This window comes from Eretmochelys imbricata, chromosome 8, assembly GCF_965152235.1.
Source record: "Eretmochelys imbricata isolate rEreImb1 chromosome 8, rEreImb1.hap1, whole genome shotgun sequence".
Classification (NCBI taxonomy): Eukaryota; Metazoa; Chordata; order Testudines; family Cheloniidae; genus Eretmochelys; species Eretmochelys imbricata.
This window is the reverse complement of record NC_135579.1, coordinates 107,449,774-107,475,466: the sequence shown is the minus strand read 5'-3', so window position 1 is coordinate 107,475,466 and position 25,693 is coordinate 107,449,774. Positions and strand designations below refer to the sequence as shown.

The window sequence follows — 25,693 nt, the reverse complement described above, 5'->3', positions numbered from 1 at the left end:
ATTGGGCAAGCAGATTTTGGAAGATATGGTCCCCTCTGATTTGGATGTAAAGTAAATCTGGTCTGAGACAGGGAGGGCATTAGAGAAAGCAAACCTTTGTCATACATAGTGCAGAAGACAGGAATTAACAGGGGAACTTATTTGCAGGATGGAATTCTATGTGGTATCGTTTCTGTTGCAGTGAAAGGTCGAAAAGGGTTATAAACGGAGCTGACCCTTAGAAAAGCCTGCCTTGGCTCAAAGAAAAGGAGTACTTGTGGCACCTTAGAGACTAACCAATTTATTTGAGCATGAGCTTTCGTGAGCTACAGCTCACTTCATCAGATGCATACCGTGGAAACTGCAGCTCAAACGCTCATTCTGCATCTTCTCAGTTTTGGACAGCAGATGGAAGGAGCATGATAAACACATAGAAATGTAGGGCTGGAAGGAATCTCAAGAAGTCATCCAGTCCAGCCCCCTATGCTGAGGCAAGACCAAGTATGCCTAAGACCGGGGCGGGCAAACTTTTTGGCCTGAGGGCCACATCGTGTTTCCGAAATTGCATGGAGGGCCAGTTAGGGGAGGCTGTGCCTTCCCAAACAGTCAGGCGTGGCCCGGCACCTGCCCCCTATCTGACTCCCCCTGCTTCTCGCCCCCTGACAGCCCCCCGGAACCCTTGCCCCATCCATCCCTCCCTGTCCCCTGACTGCCCCCGGAACCCCTGCCCCTGACTGTCCCCTGCCGCCCCATTCAACCCCCCCTCTCTTTCCTGACTACCCCCCCCGGGATCCCTGCCCCCATTCAACCCCCCTGTTCCCTGCCCTCTGACCGCCCTCACCCCTATTCACACTCCCACCCCCTGACCACCATCCTGAACTCCCCTGCCCTCTATCCAATCCCCCCTGCTCCCTGCCCCCTTACCGCGCTGCCTGGAGCACCGGTGGCTGGCAACGCTACAGCTATGCTGCCCAGACCCCAGGACAGGCAGCCGCCCCACCCTGCTGGAGCCAGCCATGCACCATGCAGCCCAGAGCACCGGGTCAGGCCCCAGGAGCTCCCAGCCCCCGCCCAGAGCATGGCGCCGGCAGCGTAGTGAGCTCAGACTGCAAGGGAGGGGCTGGGGCCGAGCCTCCCAGGCCAGGAGCTCAGGGGCCAGGCAGGAGGGTCCCGCTGGCTGGATGTTGCCTGTGGGCAGTAGTTTGCCCACCTCTGGCTAAGACCATCCCAAACAGGTGGTCATCCAACATGTTCTTAAAAACCTCCAATGATGGGGATTCCCCAACCTCCCTTGGAAACCTGTCCCAGAACTTTACTCTTAGAGTTAGAAAGTTTTTCCTAATATCTAAATCACCCTTGCGTCAGATAAAGCCCATTACTACATGTCCTGCCATCAGTGAACATGGAGAACAATTGATTGCTGTTCTCTTTACAACAGCTGTTAACATATTTGAAGACTGTTATCAGGTCTCCCCTCAGTCGTCTTCCATGCCCAGGTTTTTTTAACCTGCCCTCATAGGTCAGGGTTTCTAAACCTTTTATCATTTCTGTCACTCTGCTCTGGATTCTCTTCAATTTGTCCAACTTTTTCCTAAAGTGCAGTGCCCAGAATTGGACACAGGACTCCAGCTGAGACCTCACCAGTGCCAAGTAGAGTGGGACAATAACCTTCCATGTCTTACATACAGTTGTTAATACATCCCAGAATGAGATCAGCCTGTTTTGCAATTGCATCCCATTGTTAACTCATATTCAGTTTGTGATTCACTATAACCCCTAGATCCTTTCCTGCTGTACTACAGCCTAACACAGGGGTGGGCAAACTACGGCCCGCGGGATTGCCCCCTGTGGTGCCGCAGGCCCCGCACCGCTCTCAGAAGCAGCCGGCACCACGTCCCTGCGGCCCTGGGGGAGGGGGGGCGGGGCAGGGCACAGGGCTCTGTGCGTTGCCCTTGTCTCCAGGCACTGCCCCCCGCAGCTCCCATTGGCCAGGAATGGGGAACTGTGGCCAATGGGAGCTTCAAGGGAGGTACCTGGAGGTGTGGCAAGGGCAGTGCGCGGAGCCCTGTACTCCCCTTTCCCCAAGGGGCCGCACAGGCTTCCCGGTGCGGCGTGGGGCCCGGGCAGGCATGTAGGGAGCCTGCCCTGGCCCTGGTGCCTGCCGCTGCACTCCCTCCCTCCCGCACCCCAACCCCCCACCCCAGCCCTGTACACAATTTCCCCGCCCAGATGTGGCCCTCAGCCCGAAAAGTTTGCCCACCCCTGGCCTAGCAAGTTAGTCCCCATTTTGTTGTTGTGCATTTGATTTTTGTTTCCTAACTGTAGTACTTTGCACTTGTCTTTACTGAATTTCATCTTGTTGATTTCAGACCAGTTCTGCAATATGTCAGGGTCGTTTTGAATTCTAATCCTGTCCTCCAAAGTAATCACAGATCCTCTCAGCTTGGGGTCATCCACAGATTTTATAAACACACACTCCACTCCAGAAAGAAAAGGAGTACTTGTGGCACCTTAGAGACTAACGAATTTATTTGAGCATGAGCTTTCGTGAGCTACAGCTCACTTCATCAGATGCATACCGTGGAAACTGCAGCAGTTTCCACGGTATGCATCTGATGAAGTGAGCTGTAGCTCACGAAAGCTCATGCTCAAATAAATTCGTTAGTCTCTAAGGTGCCACAAGTACTCCTTTTCTTTCTGCGAATACAGACTAACACGGCTGTTACTCTGAAACACTCCACTCCATTATCCTTCCAAGTCATTAATGAAAATATTGAATAGTACCAGACCTAAGACAGATCTCTGCAGGACACCATTAGAGATGTCCCCCCAGTTGGACTGCAAATCACTAATAACTGCTCTGAGTATGGTCTTTCAATCAGTTTTGCACCCACTTCATAATAATTTAATGTAGACCACATTTCCCTAGTTTGCTTATGAGAATGTCATGTGGGGGGGAGAGTGTCAAAAGTCTTAATAAAACCAAGGTATGTCATATCTACAGCTTCCTCCCATCTGATAAGCTAGTAATACTGTCAGAGAAGGATAAATTAGGTTGATCTGGCAGGATTTGTTCTTGACAAATCTATGCTGGCTATGCCTTATAATCCTATTATCTTCTAGGTGCTGACAAATTGATTGTTTAATAATTTGTTCCAGTATCTTTGCAGGTATTGAAGTTAGGCTGACTGGTCTATAATTCCTAGCGTGTCTTGTACAAGCACAGGAGAAGACAATGCACCTTGAAACCATAATATTAGTCAAAACAGTTAGCATCTTTTCCATGAGCCTGGCCAAGCTGGGGAGAAAGCAAAGGCCTGTTTTAGTGGGAAGGTTTGTGCACCAAACTCTGTCGTTGCTAATGAGCCGACGGAGGTTGGAAATGGAGCAGCATAGGGAGGGATATGGGAACTTTCATTTTTTGAGATCTATCCAATCATTGGTCTTTCTAGTTAGGTTCCTGGCCTCCAGAAGTGGCCAACACATGATGATGCCTAAGAGGAGGATAAACCTCCTTATTCCCATAATATCATTGGCCAGTTGCATAAATTCTGTATTTGGGACAGGAGAAAAAGAATTCCTTGTGCCGTGCAGCATGAGATTTCATTACCCCTATTGTTCTCAGCTTTTATAGGTACAAATGTTATTAAATGTCATAAAATTGTCCAGTCCTTTTAAGTCTAGCCACAGTATTTGTCCCAATTTGCCAGCACATAAAGAGAGAAGCAAAGGCTGTCTCTGAAGAAATGTCTCTGAAGAAATTCTTAAATTCACCCTGAAAACAGGGAATAAATTTAGCAATAATATTTTGAACAGTGAGCCGCATTTGGGAGAGATCTGTGCAGGAGAACATAATGGTGGCTAATGTTTTCCTCTCTCAATCATTTCTAAAGGTCACATCATGATCAAAATGCACTTGCTAATTTAATTTCTCTTCTCAATGTAAATTTAAGATGTTGCTTTTCTTCATTATCTAGTGAATCAGTCTTTTGCTTTGTTCCCAGAGTAAGTGTGACAGAGTCTGACCCCAAAGCTGCGGTCCAGCCTCACAGCCTTCCATTACCATGGCATGAGTGCCTCGCAACACCCCTGCCAGATGGAGAAGAGCTATCCCCATTGTACAGGTGGGGAGCTAAGGCACGGGATGGAGTAAACAACTAGACCAAGGTCACCCAGAAACTGAGTGGCAGAGCCAGGAATTCAACCCAGGAATCCAGAGCCCCACTCCTGTGACTTAGCCACTAGACTGTCCTTCCTCCTTACAGAGTGGGAGGCGAAACAGGCCTAGAAGGTGAAGTGACACACTCAGAGTTACACAGCATGTCAGTGGCAGAGTTGGGTTAAGAACCCTGGCCTCCCGAGTCTCAGGCCAGTGTCCTCCCCACAAGACCACCCTGCCTCCTTCTCAAGTCTCTCCCAGAAGCTTTCCCTTTCCCAGATGCATTCCCCTGCATTTATCTTTTCCCAGTGCTCTCCATCCTGGCAGTTCACCAAGCTCCAGGCAGTTGCTCCTGGGTTTGGAAGATAGGACAGTAGGAGGAGAAGGCAGCTGAAAATGGAAAGAGTGTGGGAGAAAGAGGAGGAGAAGGGAAGAAGGCAAAGGAAAAACGCAGAGCCCCAAAGAGCCCGATTCCCCAGCCCTGTGTCAGAGATTCATGATTTCATTTAAGATAGTATCAAATTAAGCAATTTCCAACTCTCAGCCTTCCCCCTCTTGTGGGGAAACTTTCCCGGCATTATGTAGGTAGTCCCCCACCCTTCCCTTCAATCCAGGGGGAATGGTTTTCATTGCACATGTACTGAAAAGATCCGTGAGTGTCCTGGATCTGAAGGAGATGAGGTGATGTGGGATGTATGGCTGTGCCAGCCCGTGTGTGGTGGGGTGACAGTCAGAGCGCTTAATCTTTTGTTGGCTCAAGGGCCTTTGCGCATTGCTGGTAATCCTTAGAAATAGGACTGACGGATCAGATGGGTTATTAGTAACAAAGATCTTTCCAGAGTCATCTCCCTGTCTAAAGAAATTCACAAGAGCTCCCTCTCACTTCTTAGATGAGAGACAACTGGTCGCAGTGGGGTCTGGCCATTGCCTGGAGACCATCAGGGCTGTGTCTGTGTTGAGGATATAAGAGATCCATTGATTACAGAACTCGTCTGGACCTGCACTTGGTCCCCTCAAGCAGATCGCTGATTCATCTGCTCTTAGGCCTTCTCCTTAGTTTGTGTGGGGGCAATTCTGTTCAAGGCTGCTGTGGTCAGTCTAAATCGTGAAGACTCATTAGGCAGGTTTTTTTCTCTCTGGCATTTGTATCAATCCCTGGTTCAGTAAAGTGAATGGCTGAGATTCTCAAGCTGGCTAGGAGAGTTAGCTACACATCTCCTGTGTACTGAATCCTCCCCCCTTCCCAGCTTTGAAACTCATAACCGGAGTGTTCAGTGCTGCCGCAGAGGAGAGTGCTGGTTAGCGAGGGTTTCAGAGTAACAGCCGTGTTAGTCTGTATTTGCAAAAAGAAAAGGAGGACTTGTGGCACCCTAGAGACTAACCAATTTATTTGAGCATAAGCTTTTGTGAGCTACAGCTCACTTCATCTGATGCATACTGTGGAAAGTGTAGAAGATCTTTTTATACACACAAAGCATGAAAAAATACCTCCCCCCACCCCACTCTCCTGCTGGTAATAGTGAGGGGTGACCCTGCAGTGTTTGCTGAGAGAGCTCAGGAGGGAGACTGCTGCCACACTCCGTTCACTGGAAGACACCTGGGAAGCTTGAGTTTGCTGCTAGAGTGTGTGTCTCTCGTTCGGTTGTGTTGGACCCCGAACAGCAACACGCATTTACTGGGATGAGAATATAAAAATTTAACCACCATGGTCTAATCTTCCAGAGCTAAACGGTTACAGGCTGCCCCCTCCACAGCACTGCCTACAGAAACAGACAGACTTTAATCAGTGTCTGCTTAGTAGAAAGTTAGAGGGACAAGGTGAGTGATGTAATATCTTTTATTGGCCCAACTTCTTTTCTCTCTAATATCCAGGGTCCAACATAGCTACAACAGTGCTGCACAGTAGAAAGTTCTCTCCCATGCTGATAGTTACAGCTCTGGAGAGCCTTCCCTAGTCCCTGGCTCCTAATTACATCGATGAAGTAATTTTGGAGCAGGTTAAATAGTCTTTTGTAGTATCAAATAAAGCCAATGAGCTTCACTCAGATCACTTGATGAAAACTACTCTGATTATCTGTATGTATTGTCACGCTGTATATTAAAAGAGCATCTTAAAGGGAAACATGGAATTGTTTAATGCCTCTAAAGACCAGAGAGCAGAGGCTTTGCGGCAAATGCCTCTAATCTAGGATCTGAGATAGTCTTGGAATCCAGTTGCTTTTGCAGTGTTGTAAAACATGAGAAATTTTGATGTGGTAACTCAGGTTTGTTTCAGAACTTTCTTATTAGCTGTTCTTCACGCACATCAAATTTTAGAGACTGAGCTAAATAGCTGTGCTCATGAAGGGTGAGACTGACTCAAGGACAGAGCTATTAAGGTATGTAATACTCAAGATGGGAAAATTAATTGTCTTTAATTTGGCATAAATCCCAAAAATTCTAACTCTGCTTATTAGAAATTCAGGGCCATTTTCTAATTAGAAAGAATGTGCTCACATCCAGCTTCAGGAGTCTAATCTGGGAGCACGGTTTGTGCTGCTGATTGTTGGTGTATTAATAAAGGATAGTGCTGTCTGACCTCTTGTATGGTCACTATCAGATGGCAGCTTAGCTGATGGTAAATCACTTCCCGTCATCACTTGGTTACAGTTCATTGTCACTGGTGTCCTGTAATGAGCAGCTCCACACACCTGACCTTGTGAGACAGTTCATGAAAACAGAATGGCTGGCCAGGTCAGGTGGTGGTGACTGCTGTTGCCTTTACATGCAGTTCATCTACTCCAGAAGAGGAAGAGTCCCTTTCTATGCAGGTTTTCTTCAGCCATTTGAAATGTAACCCTGCAGTTACGGCAGCTCTTTCCCAGAAAGCCTCGTCTAAGCTGGACCAGATAGACTAAAGAAGGCATTGTGCCTTTTGTGTTCTGACAATGGTAGCGACGTCCTTATGGCTTGCAAAGTAGAGCAACCCAGTGATTGCAATGTGGGAAAGAATGTGGAATGCATTACAATGCCCTTTCAACATTTCTTGCACACATAGACAGAGTGATGGGCAGTGGTTTCCGGTCTAGCAGCTCTGCTGGCTAGTTAATAAGCACCAGGAAATGGAAAACAGAGATAGGAGTAACATCGTCCCTTGTTTGAAGCTGGCAGCATAAACACTTAAGTCTTCTAGGAGAAGAGAAGGCCATGTGGACATCTCCCATTTTGGGAAACTCACCTTTTTTCTTCTCCTGTTCTATCCAAATACACGAAGTAAAAAACCTCACAATACGCTGGTTGGGCAACTTTGAGCTTGCAGCACCAGTGCAATGTCTCATATCCACACACCTGTCCCCACGGCTTCCGAGCGCTGGCTGCAGCTGTACCTGCAGATCCCATCAAGTGGGCCTGGGTTTAGCTTAGCTCCATCTGACCTGGTACCCACTCCGCTGGTTTCTCCTCAGTCTACATTGGAAGTCACATTCACTGCAGATGACCTGGCTCACCCAGACCTCCTGACTCCACCCCCCCAGTGCAGCATGTCTTGATGCGGAATGAGGAAGATCTGGGATATGTTGATTCAGAAGTCCCAGTGTGTATTGATACAACCATTGTTGTAAGATGTGCTGTGTGTAGAGGTGCCAGAATGGTGGTGTAAGAAAATCTGTCTGTCTGTGTGTGCCTCTCTCTGTCCCCTGCTGCCACCCAGGAACAAGTAACAAACCATTTCATGCAATCTGTGTCCTTGCAATAGTTTCCTCAGAGAGACACCATAATTGCTGTGTTTTAATCCTGGTCTGGTGCATGCTGATTGCAGTTCAGTAAGAGATAGAAATGAATTTATCTGCAGTAGTTGAATGAAGAAGTTAAACAGATCTAAGGACAGTTACTCGTGTATCTCTCACTTTGATGTTAAGATGTGTTGCATAACTGAGATAGGGGAACTGTACACAGCCTGCCATGTTTTCCCTTTTCTCTGATTTAAAAAAATGGAAAAGAAATCCTTCAAGAAATGAAGGAAGCTCTGGGGTTTCTCCTCTCATGTAGACATATCTAGGTGTGGTCCATACAGAGACAGAGCCCTTCTTCAGGAACACAGCAACTGTAGTGGGGTGGCAAAGCAGCAAGCTGTCTTTAAAAGTTTGGGGTAAATATTGTCTCCTTTCAAGGGAAAAGGATCATCTTAAATGTCTAGCTTGAATTAAACTCAAGAGTCTAGGAACTCTGAAGCCTGCATGCTGCATTAAAACACTTAGTGAATGAAGTCAGGGGGCTGTTCCTTATTCTCACTCTTCAGCCATCATATATAACGCACTTGGAAAGTGGAGAGGACAGGATTCAAGGGCAGTGTACCCTTCCTGCATGCAAAGGTGGGAAATGCCCCTCTGCCACAAGCTTGCTGCTGAGCTGAACACTTTCCCAGGGAGAAAACAATCGCACTCCTTGTGTGCCTGTGAAAATGAGAGCGAACCCCAGCCACTTTTCTTATCAGTCATTTGACAAATTGAGACACTGGAGCATGTGCAAATGAGTATAATGTTCAGAAATATATTTTACCATGTAATCAAGAGGAATTTTAATTGATCTGCTGAATTGGTTTGTATTAAAATGAAAGTGTGAAAGGTACCGTTTTTATCCATATGGCCCTGATCTTGTTCCACAGCCAACTTGCCATTTGTTTGTAATGTGCTCTTTAATTCATGAGGGCCTACACAGGGGATTTGTTTAAAGCCCTGGTTGAAATTGGGAGCCACCGCTTTTGCTGTACATGTTCCTGAAAAGATGGGTATTGTTTAAGAGCAGTAAATAGAGGGTTGAGCTTCTGTAACACTTGCTGCCTATGTAAAAAATTTGATGTCCTCCCATTAACCTCCGATCAATTACATCAGCCCAACATTAAAAAACATCACTTGTCAAAAGCCAGTATTTTATTTGTTTGTATCCAGACCATTGACTTGCTGCTGGCCTGACACGCAGAGCCTCTCTGCTTCTGCTGTGAATGATCTCTGAAAGATGGTTCATGTAGCCGGAATCCTGCACCCAATTGCTGTCAGGGCAATTAATGTTTCTTCTCAAAACCACAGTCTAATAGTAGGTTTCAGAGTAACAGCCGTGTTAGTCTGTATTCGCAAAAAGAAAAGGAGTACTTATGGCACCTTAGAGACTAACCAATTTATTTGAGCACAAGCTTTCGTGAGCTACAGCTCACTTCATCGGAATAGTCTAATAGTAAAGGCATAGGATGGATAGTAGGGAGGTATATTTCTATCCCTGGCTCTGCCACAAACTGTGTTCCCACCTCTGTGCAAGTCCCTTTCCCACCAGTAAAATACAGAACCAGCCTAACTGCCTCAAAGATCTTGCAAGTCTTGGTGTTTTGGGAGGAAAACTATAATATTCTCAAGGTTTTTTCCCTTAAGTAATTGCTGCAGTGAGTGCCATTTAAAAATCAACATTTCCTGGTAATTAGTACACTGTGGTATCTGGAGACGCTCCCATTATTAGCTAGTTTAGACATAAGGTGGTGCTATCTAAGATGCCATAATGTCACATCTGCTGATATGACTTTTTAAAGGTGACTACTGTTGATATTTACAAACGTCTTCCATCTTAACAAAGTTTTTGTCTGAAAATTCTATTCTTGGTTATTTGACTGTTCTCTCTGATGGGCATGACTTTCCACCAGAGGAAGAGATGCCAGTGGGTTAACAATGATGCAGATGGGCTGCAGAAGCCAAACGGAAACCAGATTTTAGTAAAGTCTGACCTTTCAGGTAATCCAAAATCTTGCATCCTGGGGTGTGAAATGGAAGCGAATGAACTTTGTATTTCAGCTGAGTGACAGCCGGAATCCTTCACATTAATCTGAGTCTGAACGTTAGTAAGCATGGGAGAGTTTCTCTGTCCCATTAACTCAGTTCCTGTGCATTTTCTTCTGCATTGAGCTGCAACCATACTCAAATGGATCACAAGTCAAATGCCCCATTAATTTTAACAGTAGGTTGCACTTAATGATATATGGAAGTGCTTTATTGATTATGTAGCTAAAAATAAAAATCTCTGCGCTAATAGCATATCCCATCAGTGCACGCGAAGAAGTATGGAAAATGTAACGGGTTAATGGATTGCTGAAAACAGGAGTAAGGGCCAGGTATAGTATTTTCTTAGAAAAGCATGGAGGTTTTTTCCCTTACATGGGCGTGTGGTGTATGTGCTTTGTCGCGTTTTTGCAATAATACAAGGAAATGAAGGACATGACAATACTTGTATTGAGGTTCTCGATACAAAACATTTAAAAAAAAACATGGATTGAGAATAATTCCAGGGAGAATTCTGCTGGTACCAACAAATTTACTGGAGCCCAGTGGACCTGCCTGAAAGAGCAACTTTGGGTTCCTTCATTGTTCCTTTACCTGTTGAAACCCCCCTACCAAGGGAGGGGTGAATTATGTTTAAAAATGCAAATAACTCCCAGTGGTCACAAGCCTTTTCTAAGTAATATTTTTAATCAGCTGCTGGGTGGTGGCAAGCAAAACTGTATCTCTACCTGGTTATGAGTTGTAAGGATTTCAGCAGAAAAAAGGTTTCAGAGTAACAGCCGTGTTAGTCTGTATTCGCAAAAAGAAAAGGAGTACTTGTGGCACCTTAGAGACTAACCAATTTATTTGAGCATAAGCTTTCGTGAGCTACAGCTCACTTCATCGGATGCATACTGTGGAAAGTATAGAAGATCTTTTTATACACACAAAGCATGAAAAATAATAATAATAGCAGCTTCCTTTCCTGGCACTTTAAGGACTGTTCTTTTATTTGCTGTTTCATTGAATCATAATCTCTAGCCGAGTGAGAGAACCATGTGAGATCCTACCCACAGCACATCTAAGGCTGGGCTCTTCCTAAGGGATTATTTTCTTCTACCATGTGGCCAGTCTAGTATTCCCTTAGATTTCCCTTAAATTTCCTCCTCCTTTGCTTCGCATGACTCAGACTCTTTCCTTTTATGAACATTTCGCTGCTGCTGTGTGGTCTTTTGAAGAGGTACCAACTGCTTTGTTTACTTTCAGCTGTTGCGTGGTAGTTCATGGGTTTTGCTCGGAGAAGATCTCTCAAGGGCTTGGTTTGGGTTTGGGTTTTTTTGGTTAAAATGAAGTTTTTAAAGAGCCGTCTCAGCATGTCATTTTCGGAGTGACACCACAGGACGTCGGCGGGTTTGTCATTGAAACCCATCGATGACTAGATTTTTTTGTAATTGCATAACCTGCGTGAAGCTGTTTATACTTTGCCATCCCAGTCATTAATACTTTGTTGTCTTTAAAGTACATTACTTTCACTGCACCACCTTTTCCTCGGGCTGGTAGCGAGATTGTGCCAGTGTTTTGGGACGTTCCTAGAGCTGCATGAGACTTGGCACTGGTCACTTTCCTTCCTCCCAGCCACTCCCCGCAGGCTTTAACGTGGGCAATGGGAGCTTTCAGAGAGTTTGGCTTTAAATTGCACTTCTCTGCTGTGCGCTGACATGGACGTCTGTGAAAATACAAGCCCATAAAGGAAGACTCTCTTCTCAGAGCTATTAATAACAAGCTTTTGGTGTAGATTTGTTCAGCCTGAACACACCCACCTCAGTGCTGCTTCTTGTCACAGAAAATGATGCCCCTCTGCTGGGCCCCGAAATTGCTTGGTTGCTTTTGATTGTCTTGCGTTAATTGAGCAGCAGCTCTGGGTAGCCTGTGCCAGAAGAGTGGGGGCTGTTTGTTCAGCAAGCAGCGGCACCGGAGTGGATTGTGCATTGGGCCCCTGTTACTCTGCTGCTTCCATTCGTTAATATTGCCTGCCACTCACGGCTTTGTAAATGACCAGCTCACTGTCACTGATATTTTTCATTTGCGACTGCATTTCAATGCCTCTGAGGGCGGTTAGGAGGCTTGTGAAATGTATAAATTAATCCTGATCATCTATCAAGTATAGAACTATCGTAAAGGTTCATCAGTAGAGCGTGCTCACTCCTAAAATACCCTTCTGTATGTCTCTGAGACACCACGAGAGAACAGAGTGACGTACCCAGGATAGCACAGGCCTCATCTCAGGATCCCTTTAAGAATAAATGATTTCAGCTTGGAGCGAGCTCTGGCCCATTCACTGAATGGTCACATTCTGTGTATGTACCGCCCTCTCTGTGCCGTGCTGATACGCAGGGGGTCAAAAATGCACCACAGCCCTCACTCCACCTGCATTCTGCCCGTAATTCCATTTCCACCAAGCCTGTGTCTAGCTCTCCAGACCTCTGAGCAACTTCAAACAGCTGCCAGATGTGAAAGCACAAAGCAGCTTTGGATGTTACTCGTTCTTACTGAGCCCCTAAGAGTTACACTGGACTGAGAGAGACCGAGATGAGGGGCACTCTAGCAAACCAGTGGCTAGATAGGATATTTCTAGCTCAGTGACAGGTTTATGGCCCAGTATCTCACTGGGAATAAGCTGAGAACGTGCCTTTCCAGTGGTATAAAGCTTTTGATGGATTGTGCGAGATTTAACATTACAGTTATAATGGAACATATAGAAAAGGTACTTTAGACAATTTTTTGTTATTTTCAAAATATATTGGGCATCATTTTTGCTCTCCCTCTGCAGTCTGAGCAATTGGACTTATGGTACTAAGGGGGCCTGACTTTACAAGCTGAGGTATATGAAGAATAGTGCCCATAAAAATGTTTACAGTTTTCGCTATCATTTCGTCTAAACTAGTCTTTCTGAGAAATATGTTGACACAAACAAACTCCCAGCTGTTGTGGGGTAAAGGTTTTATTGGTGCCTGTTTGTGATGACCTGCAAAGCAGACTCGTGGCTTTACAACCTGCATGTACCGTGACCAGGCTCGTAGCAAATAAACGGCTCTCACCACACCATAGGGTATTTCTTCTCCCTAACAGATATGCGTGCAGCTAAGGACGGCCGGTAATATCGTTGGGTCTTAGGCATATAAATCTCATCCAACAAGAGAGCAGGCCCCAAAGTGTCTGTTCTCTGTGATAGATAGCGTTGACCCTGGAGAGCTCACCAGGCTGACTCCTCAGGATTCTCCTGCCAACTGCTGTATTCACCAGGGACTCCTGCTGTCCTTCCATGTAAGTGGCTGTTATCCATGTGTTTACAGCTGCACTTTGGAGCTGATCCCTGTGGTCATGTAAGACTGAAGTTTGGGATTGACTACATGTCCCATGCCTTCACTCCAGCTGGTTCTTGGAGCAGTGCAGCAGATGGGAGAAGGGGGCATGTGTCCAGTGCCAGTGTCCTCTAGAAAAGTCATTGTCACCCAAGCTGGTGAACGAGAACAGTGATGGCAGGTGCTGAGAAGAAAGGGCAAAACAGCTGCTTTGGACAAAGGGTAGGAGCAAGGGGCAAGAGCCTGCTTCGTTCCTCCTGCTTGGGGAAAAGGGGAAGCCTTTCCCCCCGAAAGAGGAAGTACAATATGTAGGGAAAGAGGGTTCCAGAAGAGGGGCTCCCTACCTGGCTCTGCATCTCTTCCACCCCAGCAGCAGCAGAGTTTGGCTGTGGGTTGAGGCACGGGATGGGGAGAGGTGGGCTCTGGGCGGCGCTTACCTGGGGGGCTCCCTGGAAGTGGCGATATCCCCCTCGCTCAGCTCCTAGGCGGAGGCGTGGCCCGAGACTGCCCCAGCAGCTGCCGGTGCGACTGGCCCAGGGGCTGCCTGAGCTGTCCCCAGGCCTGGCACACCGGCCACTGCAGAAGTCACAGCGGTCACGGAAGGTCACGGAATCTGTGACTTCCGTGACAAACTTGCAGCCTTAGTGATAGTTTAATGCTAAATCTCCATGCATGATTTGGATCAAGTTAATTACTTGATACTTTGCTTCACGTGTTCTGTGTAAACTCTTAAGCAAGCCAGAAAAGACTGTGTAAATATTCAGCGTGGTATTAAATTAAAAAGCACTTTGGGGTTTCAGCCTCCCCAGACTGAACATCTGCTTTCACATCGCAGATAGCAAGGTGCTGGGCTTCAAGGACACCTGGCTGTGCGCCGACGGAATTTAATTGTTTACCACTGTTTGTGTATCTCCCTTCACAGTTTAGTCTACGGCACTCTACACTGTGGTGTCTCTCCTGTGAACTAAGGCGCAATATGTGTTGTGGTTGTGTCCGTGGTGGTGTTGCTGGTTACTGAATGCAGGCTCTGGTGTCTTTCTGTTTAAGCTCTGGGTGCCTTTTGTCTTTGAAAATCAGTGGAGTGCAAATAAAAAAAGGAACTAGTTTTCAGTGGTACCTTTCAAAAAATCCTCCTATGTTTGCTGGTATGGGGGAGGTTTCTAGGGAGGCCAGACTGGGAGACAAAATATGGCTTATGCTTTTAATAAGCCTCAGTAGCTTTTTCCCTTTAGAAAACCCGGCTGCCCCTCGCATCCAAACACAGAAGCAACATTCTAGTGCATTGTTTTGTTTACAGCAGATGTTGCCTTGTGCTGTAGAATCTTGAAGCACAAACAAGTGGGAAGTGTCTTGGGGATTCTCCCGAGATCTTAGGAAAGGATGTTTAAGATTAGTCACCAAATGTTCCTAGTTTGTGCTGCAAATGTGGAACTTTAAAATAAAAGACACAACCAAAGTATCTTCTTGTTCGTGCTTCTCTGAGGGTGGGTAAAATATGGGGACGGTGGGATCCCAGGGAAAGAAATGTAAAAATCGAGGTATGGTGGGGTCACAATCTTGTTGGACTTTGGGGGATCCGTCGGGCCTGGTAGGTTTGAAATGTTCCAGTGAGTGCAAGGGGCAGATTAGCAGGCAAGGAGAGGGTTTGCTTAAGTTCTGCTCTCAAACTAGAGAAAACAGGAGCCTGCTGAAAATAATTGAATTTGTAGTGCTTTTCAGGATCCTTAATGTTCTCGTGGCTCTCTCTTTGCGTGGAAGTGTGTCCTTTTTCATTGCCATTTAGGCTTAGTAGAGTACAGTACATCTTGCCACAGAAGTGAGTAAATGAGCTCTGTCCTGCACTTCTTTGCTGAATGGCTGTTCTGAAGCTTCCTCCGGTTTTCAGCACAGGCTACTTAACACATTCAGCCAAGCCTACCTGTGCACGTACGGCAGCAGCACGCGGAATTGGCCTTTCCTTTCCAAGCCGTTCTATCTGTGCTTTTCACAGTTCAGCATGGGGATGCTTTCATTTATAATATAGCAGTAAGCCACACCAGCGTGTGCATTAGTCATCTCTTGCACACCTCCGATGCTTTCAGCTGCCTAGGAAGTCCATCGGGAGCTTCCTAATGCACAGCCTGGCATTGCTCTTCATGGTTAGATGTAAAGTTTACATTCGTTTGTTTCTAATAACCTCTTTAACACCAGTTTTTGGGGCAGGGAGAGATTTGTAATGGATCTTTCCGTTGGGAAGACTCATACTCTCTTGACAATTTGTATTGTTTAGTATGTTTGTTTGTTTGTTTGTAAGGTGCCTTGGCCTATTTGACCTGGTGGTTGGCTGCATGTCTGTGTAGCATCCAGAACACCTCTCTCTTCTTGCATAAAGACAAACACCTGCTCTGAGAGTTTATTAACAACAATAGATCGAGCTTACGCATCGGTGAAAATCGTGGGCATGTCCCATGGCAGCTGATTCAAACAGAGTTCAATTTAGCAGCAGCCCCTGTTGCTGCAGTGAGTGCTCATTATAGAGGCTAGAGCGCTTTGGGGGTTTGCAAGCTTCTCAGGCCATGTCTATACTTACAGCTGCTGCCGCATGTCTGGGGAAGATGCTCTGTGCCGACAGGAAAGAGCTCTCCCGTCGGCATAAAAAACCCACCTCCACGAGCGGGAGAAGCTCCCCCGCCAACATAGCGCTGTGCACACGAGCGCTTATGTCAGTGTAAGACCTGGTGCTCAGGGGGTGGAATACTCACACCCCTGAGCTGCCGTCGGCCGTAGTGTGGACATAACCACAGTGGGGGAGTTGGGCTGATGCTCTCCGGCAGAGGCACAGATGCTGCAGCATGGCACTGGATCCCATTACTATGCAACCTGTAACTCATCAGTCTGGTGTGTGTTGTCTCCTATTGCAGAAGATCACCTCCCATCTGGCTTTCCAACCATTGACATGGGCCCGCAGCTGAAGGTGGTAGAAAAGGCCCGCACAGCCACAATGCTCTGCGCTGCCAGTGGCAACCCCGATCCTGAAATCTCTTGGTTCAAGGACTTCCTTCCTGTGGATACAGGAACTAGCAATGGGCGCATCAAGCAGCTCCGTTCAGGTAAGGCCGCAAAGCAAGTAAGGCTTCCCTTCTCCTTCGCTCTTCCCTCCCAGCCTGTTGCCGTTATAGCTTTTTGCATATTACTCTGAAGTGCAGCTATGCACCTAAACCCAGACGTTAACTTTGTCCCCATTGTGATATGAAAACCAACCTTTGGGGGCCAGTTTCCTCTGGCAGGATATCATGGCCTGCTAGAGAGAGAGATTAGCACGGACATGCCTTTGGGAACATCACACAGATTCCTCTGTCAGTCGGGGTGTTGGCTGAGGAGGCTAGCTCATAATGAGACTGCCTCAGATTCAGGGCAAGGTCAGACACTTCCCCATAGCTCAGCAGGCGCTCAGATCCTACGGTGATGAGCGCAGTGTAAGAACCTCTCTAGAACAGAATGGAGAACACAGCACACAGGATGTCAAGGCCCAGAGCCGTCAAGACAACACCCTTTTTTCTCTTGAAGTCTTCACCAGTCTCCACATTTGGCAGAACAAGGATAAAGAAAAACCAAGAAGTCGAGTAGCAAATAAATGACTGGTCTGTAGATTTCAAGAACAGAAACATGGTTACCAGGCTGCACTTTCTTATTTCTTATTTAACGAGTTAAATACAAGAACGTGCAATACATGCTGCAGACTTCTCTCTAACACTGTGGCACAAACTAGTCTGCTCCAATGGATGGAAATGCACTTGGGCCTCTTAATGATGCTCTCTTGCCTTTCTGTCATGTCTTTCCATCCTGCAGGATCTCAGAGCCCTTTACAAAATTAAACTACATAAAAGGATTGCCTAATCTATTGCTCAAACATGGCCACATCTGGGGTGGAACACAGCAAGTGTTTAACAATGCATAGCAGCACTATCCCACAGGGCTGGAAGTAAGGAATCCTGTGGTAGTCAGTTGAAAGCGCAGAAGGGAGTTGATATGGTGCCTCCTGACTAGAAATAAGATAATGCAGCCTCTGTTGCCTGGCTGTGGTATCTACTGGCACCCAAAGGCATAGTTTGCCTTGTCCAGAGCTGCCAGGGCATTCCTATATTCTCTCCTTATAACATGGACATTTAATGTGTGCCCTCCTTGTGCAACCTGACTGTGGTGCTCTGTCTCTTGTGCTAGCATGGAACAGCCTTTAACGGGGAGAGTGGGTAATTAGCAACCTCTGTCACCTACATTAGAACTTAGCCTGGCATTCTGGTTTCACCTAGATATGCTAGTGAGCACTAATTACACTAATACATTTCCAGCTTAGGAAATTTCACAGTGACCTTCAGCTTTTCTCCCCAACAAACCTGGTTTAATCTTGATACGTTTGTGCTGAAAGAAAATATCACACTCATTAATTATTCCTGGAAGCATTAGGTAAGCAGCAGTAGGAAAGTGCTATGGATATTTTGTTTTTCATAACTGACTAAATCAGCATCCTCAGGTAAAACTGTAAATAAGAGAGCCAGCTCTGATGCACTTGCTCTCTGCATCCTCTTTATGGGCACTTGTCCATCTCCTGTCTGCTGGGTGAGCTTGGAGAGACAGCTAGAGTGTAAAAACAATAAGCCCTGCCATAGTGTCCAAGTTTTGTTTCCTTTTTCCTGTTCTCAAGATGCGTCTCAATTGAATTTCACAGGGGATTCAAACTCTAGAATTTGACTGCTTGTTGAAGAGACTATAATTACCAAGGGAGGTATCAAGGGAACCTTTTTAGAAATCAATGAGCAACACACATCCTCAGTCCTGTTACAGAAATCGATTAGACTTCAGTGTGGTTTCAGCACAGCAGGCTTCCAAGTGTGGGTGAGGGTTTTGTTTTTAGGGGGTGGGGAAGGAGGACGCAAAGCCAATGTTAGGATGAAGATTCTCCCACCTCCTAACAAAAGTGGAATCAAGTAATTTACACCATGAGACTCTGGCTTCTCATGGGTCAGAATTTAGCAGCTGCCAGCTTGTGGTCATTCCTGTAAGTACAATTTGAGCTAGAACTGGGTGTGGAATATGGATCCTTCCTTCCCCTCTGCAGTTGTCCTGTTTGTACCAGTGTAATGGATCAGGCAGTCCCTGATCCAATCCACCAGCTGCTATTAGAGACTCCAGCAGAATTTGATAATGAAGGAAAGTTGTTTTTCAGAAGAAAATAAATGTAAACAAGCATTTCATTATGAAGTATTCATCTTCCCACAAAAAAGGGGTCTCTGCTCCATTTAGAGCAAAATCATCTGATACAACAGTATCTCCCAGCCAGCCTGGTGTCAGCTCAGACTGTCGCGGTCTGAGCACAAACTCATTTCATTTGATTTCATTAAAACTAATAAGACCCAGACCGATGGAATGTAGTTAAAATAGTTGCATATAAAGAGTAACGTCTAGCCATTTCATATACGTGATTTCCTAACAAAGTCTTCACCCAGCACACAGTCGTTTGCTATATATTATTTTCCAAAAGGGCCAGAGTTCTACCTCAGACATATTGAACGTCAGTCTGAAAATGCCAAAGCCGCTTTGGAAATCTACATTCTCCCTTGTGAGAGAGAGTTTTTTCCCCTTTATTTCTTCAGGCTCCTGGTGCAGTATAAACAGCTAGATAGATAATAAGTCAGATAGTTAGAAAAGGTGCTCTCCTTTGACACCCCGATTTACATGGGCTGGCAGCGCTCTAGGGGGCTTCAGACAGAAGCTTTGAAATAATGTGCAGTCAGACCATGTATACTCAAGATGGGCTCTGCCCAGCACTTTCTAGAGGTCTAGTCTTTCTCTGACAGGGGTCCTGAAGAGGATGAGCATTGCGAGGAAGACCAGTTGTAGCCTTATTGGGATCCAGGAAGTGGGCGGGCTTTGCCCGCCCACTGCTAAAGGATCCCCCCCCCAGCCTAAGGGGGGTGTCCACAGGACCTGGGAAACCCAATAATTACGGGGGACAACTAATGAACAACAGGGACAGGAGTGCAGTCAAAGGGTCAAACGAAGGGATCCTGACGGGGACACCGAGCAGAGAACCTCGGACAGCGCCCACTGCTCCTCAAAGGCGTCAAGGGAGTCAGTGGACGCCGCCCAGAGGAACTCTGCCCGGAGGCATGAACGGACAGAGGATCGGAAATAGGCCCCACAGTCGCAGGAGACTCCATCGGCCAACCTCCTCACCCTGGTTTTATAGATGGCCACTTTAGCCAGGGCCAGGAGGAGGCTGACCAGGAGATCCCGCGACTTAACCTTAGGCAGGTTTAGTTCTATAACACTACCAGCTGGAGTCTTTGTCAGAAAGAAAACTCCTGTTCATGTATGTCCTGGGTGTCATTCCTGAAACTTGTCTGTTATTTATATACATGCGTATATGCATTTTTTAGTAAACTTTCTTATAGTTAGCTGGTTCCTTAGTTTCTTTTTATAAAAGGAATGTATCCCCACCCAGGAACAAAATCGTTCTGTTCCTTAATGTCAAGTCTTGTGTATTATTGCAAATTGGGGTGGGGCTATTCCACATACACACAGTTCTTCTACAGAGTTCAACACAGCAGTAGGTACAAGATCTTCTCTAGCTTGTCAGATAGACAATCCAGGATCTGATCCTACCTGGCTGTATTAAACATTTCCGGTACTAAACTTACCAGTATCTCCTTCCTCTTGTGGTAAGTAGGCTTTGCCACAAACCAATTACTCGGAAAGACCCAAGTGATTCTGTCCTGGAAGTACAACTTCCTGTCAGTGCCTCATAATCATCGACAAAGGTCACAGGATGTAAGGCGTAGTCTGCACTGGAGAAATTTACCCTGACTGCTAACCATTTTAAAACTGGCTCTGCTAAACCAATTTTAAAACAGCTGGAGATGTAGTATACTAAGTGGTTTTAAAACAGGTTCTGGCAACCAGGAGTCTAGTTTACATTATGGCTCCAACTGGTTTTAAAATAGATTTAGGGGAATTTGTTTTCAAACTAGTTTAGTGATCTGGAGACAATTTTCCCAATGTAGACCAGGTCTAAGCGTTTCTACTGATGCTCAGGAGCTCACTTTGAATTTTAGGGTCTTGAGCAGAGAACCTTTAATTCAGTACAGCTCTCTGAAGGACCCTCTTGCAAAGTTTATGGTATTCAGACCTTTCAACCTGTTGGTCACTTCCAACACATGGGTTCAGGATTCATATTCAAGGAAGCGTTTCTGCCTTGCTCATGAGAAAATTGTCTGATAAAATTTAAAAAAAAATTGTAAGAAAGTAATGTTGGAACCAGATGTTCCATTTATCCTGAATGCTAACAAAGACTCATACGTGTCGGACTGGAAGGGAACTCGGTACGTCCTCTAGTCCAGTCCCCGGCACTGAGGCAGGACTAAGTATTATCTAGAACATCCCTGACAGGTGTTTGTCTAACCTGCTCTTTAAAACAGGTTAGACAAACAAAGTCTTTCTGCCCCCGCCCCCACCCCCACTGAGGTTAGAAGAGGAAATGTTTCACTAACACTGTTTTGTGATGCCAAAAATTCTGCATCTGTTAAACAGCTTTGTTTAACAAGAGTCATCCTGTTCATGATGTATTTTAATTCATAGCGACTAGAACTGTGTCCTGGACCTGGCGATTGCTAACAGGCAGCTCATTTGATATTCAAGTCATGAAACATGGCTCTGCAGAAGACCCCCAATCGTTCTCAGTGCAAGTGTGATGCCTCATTCCATGGTGGCCGTGTGCGCGGCTGCTTACCTAGATTATCCCTGGGTAGTTGCGCACTCTGAGTTGTTAGCAAACATGTTCTCTCCAGTTATGCTGCTTCACTTAGATGCCTGCTCTTCAGATCTGTTACTTGTGGTTGACAGCCTAGAGGCTATCGCTGTTGTCAGATCACTGGGGTGCTCAGCCACCTGAGAAAGTGATCCTGCAAGAAGCTGAGCACCTTCTGCTTCTCCCGCTTCCATTACAGTCATGCCCAAAAGCCCCAGTCAGGCTTGGGGCTCTTTTGCGTTGGGCACTGCATGGATGCACAGGAGGAGATAGTCCCTGTCCCAAACAGCTTACCGAATCCAAGAACATTAAAATTGTTTATTTCATCGAGTGTGGAAGGTGCTCAGAGTCTGGCAGGAGGCTCTTGCCTCCTGTCGAGATCAGGTTGTAAATCCAGAAAGCATGTGGGCATCTGGCTGAAAAGAAGAACTGCATAATAGCATGGTCCAAAAGGATACAGTTCCCCATGTGAAGGGTGTGAGCTCTCTCAGGAGTGGGCTGAGCAGACAGATGGCCCAGACAAAACGTTTAGAGAGATGAACTACAGAGTAAGAATTTGTCATTCTTTGAATGTTTGTCCATGTGGCTGTCAGTGCATGAGATGTATGCACACACCAATAAGGGGGTCCACACCGGTAAAGCTCTGAAGGACCACAGTTACTGTGCAAGGTAAGTAACCCTCTCTCTTGTTGTCACATTCCCTAACAATGGCTTGCCTTAAATAGGGCTTCATTCGAAACTATCTGATACCAGCTGAACTGAGCTTTCTGGGATGGGGTATTACTAAACCCAGCTCCCTGCTACGTTCAGTGTGAGATACTCGGAAACTGGGATCAGGGGGGTGAACTATGTGTCTGTGAAGAGGTACTGGATTGACAGCCTTAAGGCGAGTCTGTCTCCAACAGAAATCAGCCCCTCACTCTCCACCAGTGGAAAGGGCTAGGGCCACGCAGCCGCTGGTGTTTCTAGACCTGCTCTGGGTGGAGCTATCAGTCCCACCAGTAAAAATACTCAAGTCCTGTCCGTACTAATGCTTCCATCATCACTGTGGTGGCTGCAGCTGCACCAGTGGGGAATTATGGGTCAGGCAAGGCCACAGAGACTGAAGTCTACACTTATCTAGAGAATGGGTCCATCACAGACAGCGACAATGCCAGCTTCCCCTACATACTCTCCTGCCAATGTGCATCAACCTGCACCTCCAGTGAGGGAGAGGGCCCAGACTAATGTAATGCCAGTTATTGAGGTCGTGAACTGTTAAGTTCTCTCACTTACGATGAGCACTTCAGCCCTTCAGTGCACACAAAGGACTAGGCTGAAAGCTTGTACCTGGGATGCCCTTTGTCATAAGCCTGCCTAGCCATTACAGGACACAAGCTGGGCTCAGTTATTAATCTGTCCAAGTGTTTGTCATGCTGCCAGCTTCATGGTCTGTTCTGTAATTAAGCCCTTTTGGGGTATGAGGGGGAATCGATCTTGTCCTGTGATTTTTGAGGACTCGTTGCCTGTGTTCTTTCTGTCACGCTGAGCATCCCACAGGAAAGTGTTATAGGAGCTCCTCGAATGCCATGTTTTCCACAAACATCCCCACATCAGTGTTCCTCTGAGTGGAGAATGAAAATGTCCCAAGCCTGGCAGGGTGACTAGGCCCCTGAATGAATATTGTTCTTCTGCACCGTGAGCCTCCTGCAAGAGCTGGCTTAGGCTGCTAGGCCAGAGGGATTGAGCTGTAGTGCAGGGAGAAGATGAGCCCATCACACTTAGCTTGAGGGAATCTGTTTCAAGTGTGCACTCGCTCCTGGAGCTCTGTGTAGACAATTGCGTACTAGAGAAAAGGGCCTAACTACTGTGGTGGGTAGATTTAACGACTGGCTTCAAATCTCCGTGGTGTTAGTGTAAAACTATAAACCCCACTTCAGCCGGCCAAGAGCATGGAAGGAATTCCTGGGTTCTGCTCCAGGGATGGGTTCTCTGTGTCATTTCCATGCCTATGTGGGGAGTGACCTTCTATGCTGAGGCTTTTTACATGGGGTGGAATAGGCAGAGAAAACCAGCGGCTTCAGAGAAAGCTGAGCACTTACCAAACTTTCCACCTGGGCAACGAAAAATAACCCTCTGCTCCCTGTCTGTGCAGCATCAGTGCTGTGCACGTATCTCTGGCTGTCACTGTTCTGTCAAGGGTAGCAGTAGTTACCAAGATAGATAAATAGGCAGCAGATTCACTATGGCAAAGGAGAGATTACCCACAACTTCAGCGACAGCAAGATCTTCCCTGATGCTTCACTCATCTGTGGACAAAAACGTCAAAAAATATAACCAGCCATAAAGTTAAATAAAATGGAGTAATGTCATCTTGGCTGAGGAGAATGCTTAAAGGAGCTGTCAGAATTGCTATTTCTGATTTGAACAAGGCTTCTGCCTAAAGGAACAGTAGTTAGGAGAGAGAGATAATAAGTGTAAATATTTTAATTACTTTTTAAGAGGCAAGCTAAATATGCTTAAAATCTGCCTTCTTTGTATTTACAGAAACTCTTTGAGTGTCTTTCTTTGTTTCCCATTGGGTGAGCATTGTTGTGGATAATGGAATGGGGAGCTGTAAATCTGAGATACACAGCACTCGTGTATGCATACTGGTATTTATTAATCAATACACTGAACATGATTTGACACTCTGTGTCCTGTTTAACCCTGTTTTTCTGTCTGTTTAAATTCCTCAGTTTTCTTTGGTAAGTGCTTGGTATTCAGATCTTACAAATCTGCATAAAACCAACACCTACCATGAACTGCCTACAGATTAGATATGCATGAATCTCTCCCTTGTACTAACAGCCTTCATATGTGCAAAATAAGACCAAGGGGACAAAACTGGGGATTAGAGGGGTTCACTGCCAATTTGCCTACCTGGATTTCCACACACTTGAAACTATGTATTGTTTATTAACCACATAGTAAACTCAGGGCAATAACTTGTTGATGCTCCACATGCTAATCTTAAACCCAATGATAATACAAATTTTTGCTGACTGTTGCATCAAGTCAACTGGACCTCATTACCAAAAAGCCCTCCTTATAAGATGCACTGCATTACAGCATGTAAAAATGATCTTCAGCTCCGTTATAAAGAGGGTAAGGATTCTTTCCTCTAGCTACTGTCCAAATTAGGCAGAAATGAGGGAGGTGTGGCTGGTGTGCCATTGTTTAATCACTGGGATTAGTAGAAATTCTTTGTAGTTTTGTTTGAAAGTATTTTCTATATAAAGTTAGTTCTACATGACACTAATCTCCATGCCAGAGGAAACTAATACTGGGTTTGTACAAGTGGGCTCTCATGGAGGCTGGCTTTGCTCTCCTCTCCCCTTAATTTCATTTCTTTAAATCAGCAGATTTTGTCCCACTGGTCATTCTAACCTGAAAGCCAGAATGTGCCCCACGCCAGCGACCATGTGCTTAACACCGCGACCCTCCCAGCACACTCAGGCTCACACACCACTCAGTCTCCACTACCTCACCCCTTGCTACTGAACAAAGGGCACCGCACCATCTTTCCAATGTCTCTTCCATCTCAACTGCTTGAATAATATTGAATGCAAGTGAGTAGGCCAGTCACCAGCACCTCCTCTGCAGCGTAGTGGGCAGCTAGGAGCGGAATGGCAAACACCAGGTGGATGCTGCACTCCTGGGAGCAATGAGCTTTACTAACCTAAGAGTGTCACTCTGACTTTCAGTTTCTTTTTATTTATTCCTGTTGCGCTAATACAAATTCTAGCTTTAAAAACTTTCTGCTTTTTAGTTATAATTTTCTTCCTTTCCTCTTTGTACTAACGCTTCTCTCTAATCTTATTTGCATTCAAATTACCTCACCAGGTGGTACACCAATCAGAGGTAAGAATGCTGAAATGTGTCACATCACTTCATTTCCTGTCTGCCCTGCTCCTTCTCCACCAGTGTTTCTCATCTCCAGCTTTTTCTCTCAGCCCTGACTCTGCCGGTGCTCTTGCTCATCTGCACTCTCCCACTAGCGTGTTGATTTTGGTTTATTTTTAGTGTGACTCCTTGCAGAGTCATCCATTGCAGTGTTGCACTGTTGAAAGGGGGTTATTCAACGGAAAGTTTGAAAACTGGAAACACTTCTCCCGTGTGCCCCAGAGGGGCTGGCTCCTCCTGCGGCTTCACGAACTCTCTGAACTTCCGTACAGCATGGGACAGCAGTCACCTGCTGGGTGTCGATGCACAGGGAGTTTTGATCAGTCGCTGCGGTGTAGGTTTAAGGCTGTAACATTTTCACAAGAGAACAATCAAACCTTTTGTCACTCTGCTGCTGTCAGGCATGAAAATCTAATCAGATGAAGGTAAATTCTAAAGAGTTCAGGCAAATCTGGCTATGAGATAAGCAGCCCCTTGGTTTGAGAGCTATGTGTTTGCCTTTCAAGTACTGTCATGAGAGTGAGGAATCAGCCACTCCTGAGGAGACCCAAAAGCCTGCCCCATCCCCTGGAGCCAGTTGGCACTGAATTGTAGCATAGAGATTTGTTCTGAGCAAATGAATCTGAAACAGATCTGGCTGCTTTAAGCCTTCATTACTTAAACCCACCAACAGTTTGACAGCCCAGCATGCACAGACTTTGGCTAGTTT

General features: G+C 46.1%; 1 protein-coding gene across 1 annotated transcript in view; it reads left to right on the top strand.

Moving 5' to 3' along the window:
• Positions 1-25,693, top strand: part of PTPRF (protein tyrosine phosphatase receptor type F) — a 358,571-nt gene that overhangs the window by 212,031 nt on the left and 120,847 nt on the right. Inside the window, exons 4-5 of the mRNA XM_077823717.1 lie at positions 16,178-16,366; positions 24,925-24,942. Of these exons, the coding sequence (XP_077679843.1) occupies positions 16,178-16,366; positions 24,925-24,942 (207 nt within the window). The remainder of the gene's footprint in view (positions 1-16,177; positions 16,367-24,924; positions 24,943-25,693) is intronic.